At 35.5% G+C, this 12,654-nt stretch overlaps 1 protein-coding gene across 2 annotated transcripts in view; it reads right to left on the bottom strand.

Annotated features, from left to right (window-relative positions):
- The window catches only part of ASCC3 (activating signal cointegrator 1 complex subunit 3), a 337,355-nt gene that overhangs the window by 5,513 nt on the left and 319,188 nt on the right, over positions 1-12,654 (bottom strand). For both annotated transcript variants that reach the window (XM_074397671.1, XM_003922908.4), the window contains exons 38-39: positions 3,768-3,919; positions 2,028-2,175 (exon numbers count right to left, since the gene is read on the bottom strand). In XM_074397671.1, coding sequence (XP_074253772.1) covers positions 2,028-2,175; positions 3,768-3,919 — 300 coding nt within the window. The remainder of the gene's footprint in view (positions 1-2,027; positions 2,176-3,767; positions 3,920-12,654) is intronic.

The following is a 12,654-nucleotide window of genomic DNA, read 5'->3' as shown; positions in this document are numbered from 1 at the left end:
CCAATAGTCACTAAGTATCAAAGCTGTACCACTTGATGTTCTCCTAGGACTGGCCAGTCTGGAAAAGTGGTTAAGGGGACTTCAATACACCATTTCTGTAAACCATTTGACTTTGTCAGACAACAGAAGTAACATTTACCCCATGAAGCAAGACTTTATATGTTTCTTTACTTGTACCATTAAATTAGTTACCAATATAATATTTTGTTATTAGTAATTCATTAGGATTTTACTTTATAAAGTCCCCAAACGTCATCTCTGGCCTTTACACACACACACACACACACACACACACACACACACACACATATATATATATATATATACACACACACACACACACTTTTTTTTTTTAGTACTTAATGTTACTATTATTTTCAATCTACAATGTATACACATATATTTATTGGATATACATATATATATTTATGTATATAAAACATGAGCTATTTTTAAAGAAACTGCTAAGACATTTCAATACCAGCCAAACATATTTATCTGAGGATTAATCTTCATCTATTGAATCAGGCAAGAGCACTGCCATGCATACAATTATTTAATTAGCAGCCAAATCCTCTGCCAGTCAGCAGCCGTTCCAGGCATACTGATGGGGTAGAAGATGCAAATCTCACAGTCGTACTGCTTTTTCTCATTACTACTGCAATTAGCACTTAAATTGATGCTTTAAACATACTAATTTCTGGAATAATTCAGGATTTGTATGTTACCTGGGATCGCCTCACTGCAGAGCCGGCACCAGATTGCTCTGCAAATTGAAGCACTTTTGAGCCAAATAACCATCATCATATCAGACAGAGCCAATTTGCATTTGGTTTTAAAGATAACAGAATGGCAATTTATGCAAATAAATTAAGTAAGTTTACTTCTGAGTTCTCCCTGAACTAATTATAACAATGTTCTAATTTTTCATCACATCTAAAACTTGGCTTGACATCAACGTATGTTGTGTTGGAAATCTGTTGTTGCTAATAGAAGCCTTGTTTTGATTTAAATATATTGTTTTTATTCATAATTTTGATGGTAATTTAGTTACAAAGGTAGGCATTTATTATGAATATTTAAATAGTATTTTGTGCCAATTTTGGGTTCAACAGAAACTGAACAGTCAATCAGACATTAATGCCCGTTATAGTTTTTCCAAGTCTTGCTCAAAAATAAGTTCCACTTGGAGAAAAAAAAAAGACATAGTTTAGAAGTTTCTTTAATACTTACATTTGCAAGTCAGTATGTTAATTATGTTATAAATCTTGAATGTTTACTTTGACATGTTTAGGGTAAAATTGCTTAAGACTTGAAGTCTAGATAGCCAAATATTTCTGGCATTGTTCATTCATATTTTTGTTCTTCCTAAAGATTGTTTGGAGACACATTGTTTTTCACAATATAGATTTAGCTTTCTATGCAAGTCACATGGTTCACACACACACACACACTCACACACACACACACACACAGAGTTTATTTGAAAGGATATTTTCAAATCTAGAAACAAAGTGATTATAATAATAAGAGAGGGGCATAAACAAATAACTGAGAGAATTGCATGAAAATATACCCAAGCATACAGAAAGAAACACTACCTTGAAGAGACGGAGTAGAAGGCTAGGATAATGCAGCCAAATGATGGACAAGCTATAGGAGGCTTTGCAAAGCCGGCTTAGTAGCGTTTATGCTGAAACAACTTCTCATAATGCCAACACTACTATTAATTACTATTCCTTTCATTATTTTTAGTATTCACGTATTGAGTTCTAATTCTAATGTATTGAGTTCTTATTCTATATCAAGAACTGTATAAAGTGGTTTACATAACAGTATCTTGCTTAATTTTCACAAGAACTTCTTGAGACAGGTATGTTTTCATGTTCATAATTATAGTAGTAAATGGCAGAGACAATTTAACCCAAGGTGAGCCTGGTTCCAAAATCCATGCTCTAAGTGAGAAAACTCTTGGTACACCTTCTCAGAGTAGAGGAGCCTTCAAAACACTTAAGAGATGGTCTTACCTGCTTTGTTTTTGCAGCATGTAGTTCACTTTCTACCATGGAGCTAAATACATGGTCTTTCCCTTCACAGGCATGGATCAGTTCAGGAAGGCACTCGATGGAGGTCCGACTCCTTGCATGTTGGCCCTTTATAATTGGCTTCCATTTCCTAGGAAATAATATCAAACCAACCAAACAATTGTTTCACAGCACAAACAAGATTTTCTGACAATGGTGGTTTATATAATTACAACTTTTTTTTTGTTTTAATTAAGACATACCATTTTAAGGCCATTATGCTAAGTTTAAAAATTCAGCCAGCATACTATATGGGGTAACAGCCCAAGGTAGTCCTGTCATCACTGCATAAAATGTTTTAATTATGTGTGAGCTCAGTAAATACTTAGGGTTCACAAACATTGGGTGTTTTTCTACGGGAAGGCACTAATGTGAAGTAATGCTTCCATGTAGATGAAGTACTGATCTGGACCCCTGACATGTGCTTAATAGGTACAGCAAATGTCTTTAATTACTTAAGTAAAGTTTTAAATTATAAATTGTTGGGAACATGAAGTTAAAAGTTCATTTTGAGAATTTTTGAGATTTACAGCATAAGTAGTGCTAGATCCCAGAAACACAGGCCAACTAAATTTTCCAGCAAGAAGAAAAATATAATACAGCACTCTTAAGGGTGACAGGCAAATTGTATCAAATCTCCTAGGCCCCAAGCAGCTTCCATAGCAGACCTGTGTGCTATATGTGGTAGTACCTTAATGTGCCTTTTTTACTGCTGAAACTCTACTCCCATAACTTTTATACCATATTGGAAGGGCTCCTGAAACTGACACATAGGAGGTTATCTGCCTTTCTCCCTATGCCACCTGCTGCTGGTATAGCTCACTCTGAGTGTCTTTTAGTTTCTAGGGACATCCCATGCTAAGAACCCATGTATCATGGAGACAACTGCCCTGGGACCCAATATTCTTGAGTCAAATTGAGGCACTTTCCTGAGGAGACTCCGTGTGTGCCTGAGGTTCTTGTTGGCATCTGTGTCTAGATGTCTCAAATAACTGCCACCCCTTATCCAGCTGACAGAAGTATGGAGTGCATGATGGCAAGCTACAGCCAGATTGTTTTGCTTGTCTACATGACTGTGAACCAATATTTTGGCTACAAAGTATCTCTCCACTGGTGTGAAACACTGGTGTGAAAGAAACATTTCCAATGAAACACTGCCAGTCTTGCCTGTATTAGGCACTGTTCTTTTCCTTGCAAATGTATTTCAGCCATGTACATGAGACTTACGGGTTAAAAAATTTGATGCTAACATAAACTCTTAAGTATAGGTTATATCTTGAGCTCCTAATATATATAACTACCTAGTTTGGGACATTTTGCAGATGTGCAATTTATTTTTGACAATGAATTTCAGATCCCTCAAATCTCTTCAACAGTGACATTGGTCATTTATTTTGCTTTAGATCACAAAACATTTTAATGATGTCTTCTAAGATAATAATGTATCCAATGCTTCCAATGGAAAATAATTTAGATAGGAGAAGGTTAAACTGTATTTCAGCTTGGGACTGATGATCAAATTCCAAACAAGAATGTTATGTCATTTGGCCATGTCTCACTCTGGGGAACAGGAGTATTTTCAATGTCAATAACCAGTGTTCTCCATAACATAACATTTCAGTGACTACATAGACAATTTTTTTTTTAAATTAAAACAATTACACTGACAAGTAAAACAATTACTTGAAAAGGTGAAGATGATGATTTTCTATGTTTGGTAGCGTAAGAAGAGAAGAGTCTTTTAACCACCGACCCTGGATCACCATCTGAATCAGGTTGGTGATATTCAGGACAGTCACCAGCCAGCCCTGGTTTGCAGCCACGTCCAGCATTGCCTGAACAGGGAAAATGTACATGTTACAAGAATATCATGGTACTTGCCCTTTCCACTGGGATTCTGATGTTTGCCTCAACAAACAACAAAGAAAGCAAGCATTACTATCTCTAACTTACCATTCATCAATATACAAACCAGAAAATAAACCATGGTTGGACTGCAGGGAACAAATCTGATCATAGCATTTACTGTACATTACTTCCTACAAAGGGCCAAAAACTAAGTTTTGTTAGGGCAGTAAAGATAGCTAGATAATATTTCTACCTAGTATTAAAACAAGGATAAAAACTCAGTATACTATAGAGCAAATACTCATATTATTCACTGTGTTAAGAACATTAGCAGCTGCATTTAAAGAGTGAATCTCATGTAGTCTTTCAAATTTAAAATCAATAATGGTAAGGAGACAGTTTTTCTTGCTAAAAATTTATCTTCTCCAAAGAACAGGCTAAAGATAGAGGCCTGGTTTTCAATGACAATAATACACCACATACTAGCAAAGGGGGCAAGTGCCAGTGGTACATGTGGAATGATGAGAAGCTATTCATATTAGTCTATACATTTAATCTAATGTTTTATGGACAAACAAAAGGCTGCATTTGCTTAAGGCAAAACTAAACAGTGAAATCTTATTTAAACAAAGGCGAAGTTTACACAGGCAAAGCTATTTCAATTAAATTAGATTCTGGAGAATGCTGACTTAAAGACACATAAGTTAATATCATGATCTTAGGTAGCTATTTTATACAGTTTTAGTACATAGTCTCTTGTTTTGGGAAATGAGATGAAGACAGGAAAAATTAGGTAGGCCTAGCAAATAATTAAAATGATACTTTAATAGTACGTATCTCAATAACAGCAAAATATTTATAAAATGTACAAAATCTGTTGTTAATGGATTTTTAGAAATAATTTTTAAGGCATATTATGTTGGAAAAATTAATTTGCTATAATACTTAGTATTGTTGATGGAGAAACATTTTCCTTCTGAGCTTTGAATATCGTACTCTGTGTTCTCTAATTTACAAAAAATTTAAAAAACATCTGGCTAAATGAATCTATGGTTTTCTTAGTGTATTACAGAGAAATGGGTCAAATTTTCTGGATATCATGATTAATGTGATGGCATGGTCAGATTGATCTTTAGCACCCATTAACCTGCTAGGTATACATCATAAAGATAGAATGTTGGTATAATAAGTATATTTATATATGCATGTGTATATAAATATGTATACATGTATGAATGCACATATTTATAAATCTAGGGAAAATTCACTTATATTCCTTTTTAAATCCACTTATATTTCCTTTTTCCCTGTACAGCAGAATATTATACTTTGTCTTTCTTTGAAGTGTATGAGACAACAACTCATGATGAATGCTACTCATAGACAAAAAGAGTAGTTTACAAGTCACAGCTCTTGAGTCTTACTAAGGGAAGAGAAAGGAAGAGAGAAATGGATAATTATACCTAATGCAGTATTACGATGATGTCAGAACTTGTAATGTGGAGTAACTATGGTAATTTTACTTGTGATTTTATATTGCACCTTGACTGGAAATAAATTCCAGACCAAAAGCTCACATACTAGAAGAGGTAGATGGATGAACCATATGTTCTTAACTTTGAAGTTTTCATGATGAAGTTGAAAGATTTCAAAAAATTTATGAGATTTCCCCACAATTTTTCATTGTAGGATCCAGATGTGAAAATGTAAAAAAACATGCTAACTACTTAAATGAAATAAATAAAAAGCCCTATCATAAATTGAAAACTATTATTTATCTTGTTTAAATTTAGAGAAAAAGCAGGTGGGGAGTCTAACAATCTGTAATTGTAAAAAGTTTTGTGGCTCCCCAGCTGAGTTGAACCAAAATGTTGCTATATGTTTCTCTGCTCAATTACTCCCTAGTTATCTTGTTCTTTTTGCCCCTGCTGCTTCAGTGCAGACCTTCGCTTCTCATCTGGAACATTATAGTTATTCTTTATTCTCATCTAATTTCTTTTCAGTCTGTACTTTATATTGTTGCGGAAGTGAATTATAAAAAGGTAAAACTGATCATATCATTCCTCTGCTTACGTTTCTTTAATGCTTTTACACTGTGTAAGGGATAAAAAACTGATGCTTCTCATGAATGACAGTCAACATCTTCAGATCTATCTGGTCCTTGCTTTTCACTCTGGCCACCACCTGCTCTGTACTCTTAGTAGAGCAACACATAACGACTGGTATTTTCCCACACCAACCTGTGCTTTTAATGTTCATTTTTTTTTTTGGCTTCCTTTCTTCTTTTACTCCTCCCCCTTTTCTTCCTCCTCGTCTTCTTCCTCTTCCTCCTTTTTCTTTCCTTTTTTAAAAACAAATACCATTCCTTGTACTTGGTCCCTCTGGGACATTCCCATTCATCCATCAATTCTCATTTGAATGCTACTTTCTACAATGACTCCTCCAGATAGTTGTAGGTACAGTCAAGTACCACATCATGATGTTTTGATTAACAACGAACGAACCTGCATATACAATAGTGGTCCCATAAGACTATAATATCATATATTCTGTAACTTTTCTATGTTTAAATATGTTTAGATACATGAATATCATTGTGTTACAATTTCCTACAGTATTCAGTACAGTAACATTTTATACAGGTTCATAGCCTAGGTGCAACTGGCTATACCATATAGCGTAGGTGTGTAGTGAACTATACCATCTAGGCCTGTGTAAGTACACTCTATGATGTTCACATATGAAGAAACTGCCTAAGGGCATGTTTCTCAGAACTCAGCCCTGTTAAACGATGCATGACAGTATTTTTCCTATGCCTCTGCTGTTCTTGACACACTTCACCATCATCCTTTTGTAATCCTCTGTTTACACATCTGTCCTTTAAAGTATAGGTTCTTTATGGCAATAATCTGGAATCATTCCTTGAAATTCTAGCCCCAGCACAGTGCACTCAAGAAATATTTATTAAAGAATATAGGTAAAAATCCAATTACAATGGTTATAACAACATTCTGCCTAAGTTACTGCACATCTACCAAAGACAATATGGTATAAGAGAAAAGAAACAAATTTTAATGTCAGATAAACATAAAGTAATCCCCCCTTATCTGCAGTGAATATATTCTAAGACCCTTATTTTACTTAATGGCTCTGAAGTATAAGAGTAGTGATGTTGGTAATTTGAATATGTCAAAGGAACGCTGTAAAGTGCTTCCTGTACGTGAAAAGGTGAAAGTTCTTGATTTCATAAGAAATCATATGCTGAGGTTTCTAAGGCATATAATAAGAAGGAAGGATAGTGTATCCATGAAATTGTGAAGAAGAAAAAAAAATTCATGTTAGTTTTGCTATCACACCTCAAACTGCAGAAGTTATGCCACAGAGTATGATACATGCTTAGTTAAGATTGGAAAGGCATGAAATGTATGGGTAGGAGACATGAACAAAAACATGTTCTAATTGATGGTTATCAGGTTCTGTACTATCCATGGTTTTAGGCAGCCACTGGGGGTCTTGGAACTATCACCCAGGTATAGGGATACTGTTGTACAAGAGGCCAGGGAACAAGGCCAAAGATAGATCCTGTAGCTCACACCAAACTGGAGGATGTGGGCCTGCTTTTCAGTTTGAGTGGGCAAGCCCATGTGACTATTCAGAGATCCAAACCTGACAGGGGCTAAGGCCAAGGGATGGTCCAGATAAATGGACTTGAGGGTCCTGGTATGTTTCAGTGATACATTTCATATGACTGAGCTTACGATGAGTTCCTTGTGTCTCGCTACCTTTTACAGCAGTTTTCCTGGCAGATAAAGTCTGATAGGTGCTCCTCTCCAAATTGGAGACGGTTTTGGTAGCAACTGGAGAGCATGCCTGGGTTTCCCAAGTAACCCCAAAGTCCTTTACAAGGATCTAATACTCAGAGATCTAAACAACAAAGGTTGTTTAGTACACTGAAGAGAAATAATCCTTGACATTCATTAGCAGCTTAGCTGTAACAGTACGCAAATATTTAATCCCCCTTTACCTCTTATCCACTTTCTGCTTGGCACACTATCTACTAGACAAAGCTAGGATGATTCTAGTGTTGAGGAAACATGAATGGGGACTGACTCTGTGTGTGAATTCTACTAAGTTGGAATCAATTTCAGTTAATTGTTGATTCGGAATTCTTTGTCATCACCAGTCCTGGAAGAATGGAAATGTGATTCAAGCACTGTATCTGCTTATAAAATTATACTACAACTAAAACCTAATTTTATTTAGCAAAAACATAGGGTTGCCATTTATTGAAGAGAGGTGAGCTGGAGAGGGGGTGATGAGTTTAATTTTGAACACATTTTAACTGAGGCTACCATAAGTTCAGGTGAAAATGAGCTCTGGAGAAGTGTATGGGCTAGAGCTGTGGACTTAGAAATCCTGGGCACAAAGTGGGCAGCCAAAAAAATTAAAATGAACACGTATGGAGCAGAGATAGGGGAAGCAGAGTGGGTTACCTGGAGATGATGTCTGGAAAGGCAGGGGGAGGGCAGCTAAGGTAGTCTCATAGGCACTGCTGAAATAGTCGTGATTAGGATGGATGTTTGTTAAGCATCTACTATTTGACAAACACTTCATTAATCACTAAGTTATTTAATTTAAACCCATTTTTCAGATGAAGAAATTGTGGCCTGCACAGATAAGAAAACTACCTAAGGTTGCACAGTTCTGGTAAATGGGTACAGCCGGGACTCAAGTTTTGGGGAACCTGACTACAAGTGCTTGCTTTAACCAATATAGTATACTGCCTATAAAGTTCAGGATAAGAAGGAATATGTGTAGACTTTGAATAGGTCCATAAATTAGAATTAAAGATTCTGTGAGGAATGTGCAAACTAAATAAATCAAAACTTTGAGAAGTTTTCCTGACAAGACAGAATGTAAGCAAATAATGAGTTTAGATGAAGTGTAATCAGTAGTGTGATTCACAAACACATGATATTGGTTGAAGAGTGGGTGTGGTAGACTAGAAAAAGGTTTAGCCTGAGAGTTTAGAGTATTGTGCCTTTAAATTAGCTGTAAGACCTTGGGCAAATCACTTAACCACTGGTATTCATTTTCCTCATCTGATAAACCAAGGAGTTTAATTAGGTGCTTTTTAACGGCTTCTGTCTATCTTCTGTAAGCTTTAATTTTTCAACAATAAAATGCCAACATTCTCATACTATATAGTTATTTGTTTTTACAGAGCTTCCTTTCTATTTTTCCAGGTGAACTGTAATATCCTTGAGGTTAGGGGTAGTATATACTAAGCAGGAAATAAGCGGTACAGAGAAAAGACCCTTCTGGGGTCAGAGAAAGATAAGTTACCTGTTTCCAGGGCATGTGGGCAAGAACTCACTATAAAGAGAGGCTTCTCTTGGTCCCTGGAGACCTTACTCACAGAGAGTGAATGAATAGAGAAGCTCTGAGGTGAAAAGAAGGGAAATTGATAGCACTTATATTAAGAGAGTCTCAATCATCTCAGTAAGTTGGAGGCGACATCTCTTGCTGAGGGGAAGTACCATAAAGGAGCACAACAATGTTTGGAATAAGTACTGGAGAGAATTAAAGATGTGAATAAAAACTAGAGGAGCTATGAGTTTCAACAGCATGATTTTGTAGTAGAAACAATGAGCTGTGGATTGTTTCCAGCAATAAGAAGTATGCATAATTTGGATGTGAAAGTAGAGAATTCAAATGTCAATGGTTACCCAGGGAAGTGAGAAACATTAGGGTACCAGTGACATTACTGTTGAAATGGCCAACTCTGGTGTCAACGCTGTTTAGGGTAGGAAATAAAGTCATAAAATGAAGGAACTGAGGAATAAATTAAGAGATCAAGAAGGGAATAAGAGATTCCAGATCAGAATAACAGTAATGTTCCAACTGATTGATAAAGATGGTGTGGTCAGAGAGACCACACTCCTTGGCCTACTTTAAGCACTACCTTCTTGAAACCAGTGATATCAACAAGGTAATGATTAAAGTAGTTTGAATATAACAGTTAGGAATATGGGATGCATGTGATTATGATGTTAAAAGGGTCATCTGTTGAGCCCCCACTATGATGGAACTGAAGACTATGAACTGGTGTTTGAGCAAAGTAGGAAAGAGATCTAGAGCTTAGAAGATAGTTGAGAAAATAATCTTATGGACACTGAAAGTAAAACAAAACATGGATAGAAGCAGGAGTCTGAGAAGAAAGAAGTGTTTGGAGAGCTTTTATTACTGGGGAAGTAAGAAGAATCAGCCAGGTTAGGAGTTTCAAAGTTGAATATTACAATGATGGTGATATGTGTGTCTGTCATTATCTGAGGGAGAGGGAAAGACAGGGAGAGAGAGAGAGGTAGGAGGGAGACAGGAAGACAGAAATGGGGGTCAGGGGTGGGGGGCAAAATTCATAAAGAGACATACAACAAACATCTTAGACCTCATTCTTATATGGAAAACTTAATTTCTGAAGTACTTGGCTTTATGCAAGGGTAGAACAAAATAAAACAATAACAAAAACAAACAAAAAGCAAAACCGCAAACCAAAGTGTTTGAGTTTAGAAAATGAGCAGTCTCTGTAAGGAAATATTTTAAGGTGTTAGGTTCCTGAAGGCAAAGGCATCCTTTATGACTTGGATACACCACATGTCCTCAACATCTATTTTAAATCAATTTCAAGAATTTCCTAAGCATAACAGGCTTGGTCTTAGCATTTAAATTCAACCTATAGATACTTTTCTTCTTATCTTCTACAATTGCAGATTATACTTAAAAAAACTAGCATTTTAAGCTTGATAACATATCTGTCTATATTTCATAGCAAGTAAATCTCATTAATTCATTGTGAAAAGCTCCAAACAGTGAATTATGTAAAGTCAGACTGTGTAAAGGGTATGCTATATGGTGTGATGGAAATATTTGTATAGTATTACACAGATTATATAAGACTTTCACTAACAGCTCTCATCTAATACTTTAAAATACTAACTATGAGGCAGGCATTAATATTATTCCCCTTCACAGAAAGGGGACCTTAAGCTTAAAGAAATTTAATGACTATATAATCATGCTGGTAAAAAAGTGATGAAGTTAAGGCTTGATTCTGGCTTTCCAGTTTCGTATATGTGCTCATTACATTGTATTCTATTAAATGTGCTGATTTCCACAGATCCTGTCTTTCTTCAAAAAGAATCTGAGGTGGTTTACATCTGTCCTCTTTTTCCTACATAGCAGAAAAATGCAAACTCCAAACAAAATTATTATGTATTTAATTGATTATTGTTTCTGTGAGTAAATTTTATCAACATATTTTTTGAAAATCTAAAATTTTAAAATTAATTTTAACCCACCATTTCGTTATAACTACATCTTAACATTTATCTTCAGGCACTTATCTTTTGAAACACAACTGAATTCTGGACTTAAATAACCTAAAAGTAAAATAGGAACATTGAGCACTGTGATAAAATTAACCAAATTTTATTCCAAGAAATAGCATCCCTAACGTAGGCTACTAAAAGAAAATCTACAACATTAAATGTTCATAAAGAGGTAGGTTAAAAAGCGGATAATAAAATCTAGCTGTAAGTCTCATTATTTTAAAAATTTCTCCTAAAATCTGACCTTCAGTTTAAGGAATATGTCAGTTTAATCCTTAGTGTCCTCAAGTCTCTGTGGCTGTAGGGTGTATGCATGGAGTTGGACAGATGGTGCTCCAGCCTCTCTCCCCTTCTTAGTATTCTTTATACTTATACTCTCTTTTCCTCCTCCCTTTATCTTTCCTCCTCTTCAAGAAACCTTTTCTCCTTTTCCCCATATCTCTTGTCATCATCTTAATGTATCTAGTGATAGTACAGGGATTACAATAAACATATGAAGATAAGATCATTGCCAGGAGCAGTGGCTCAGGCCTGTAATCCCAGCACTTTGGGAGGTGAAGACGGGACAATCAGTTGAACCCAGAAGTTCGAGACCAGCCTGGGCAACATAGTGAGACCCCGTTAAAAAAATATGCTGGGTATGGTGGTGGTATGTGCCTGTGGTCCTAGTTACTTGGAGCCTGAGGTGGAAGGATTGCTTGAGCCCAGGAGGTTGAGGCTACTACACTCCAGCCTGGGTGACAGAGTGAGACCCTGTCTCAAAAAAAAAGAGAAAAGATCATGATGACAAAGGTTGAAGTGATACACAATGTTATTATGTCTGTTCAAATTAAATGACATGAGGATGATATATTGTCATCAGAGTTTAAAAGAGATTTATTTATGCCAAAATGAGAAAAATTACATTAATTTATGAAAACCAAGTTATTTATAAAGTATCACAAGAATGCAAAATACTATGGAAAGATCATCAAAAACAGGAAAGTCTGAGAAACTGTCAGAGCCAAGAGGAGCCTGAGAAATGACTACTGAATTTAATGGGCTATTCACAATGAGATTCTAGAATAGAAAAAGGGCATTAGGGATCATCACACTTTGTATACCTTTATCAAAATGTTACATGTACACTCAAAACAGACACAACTACTATATATTAAGAAAAAAAATTTAAAAAGAAAATAGAACATTAGGTAAAAATTAAAGAATTCTGAATAAGTATAGACTTTAGTTAAGAATTATTTGCCAATATTGGCTTATTAATTGTAACAAATGTACCTTACTAATATATTTAAGATGTCAATATTGGAGGAAAAATAGGTTCTAAATATATGGGA

The sequence above is a fragment of the Saimiri boliviensis genome, chromosome 4 (assembly GCF_048565385.1).
Source record: "Saimiri boliviensis isolate mSaiBol1 chromosome 4, mSaiBol1.pri, whole genome shotgun sequence".
In the NCBI taxonomy this organism is placed as follows: Eukaryota; Metazoa; Chordata; class Mammalia; order Primates; family Cebidae; genus Saimiri; species Saimiri boliviensis.
This window is presented reverse-complemented; position numbering and strand designations above follow the sequence as displayed.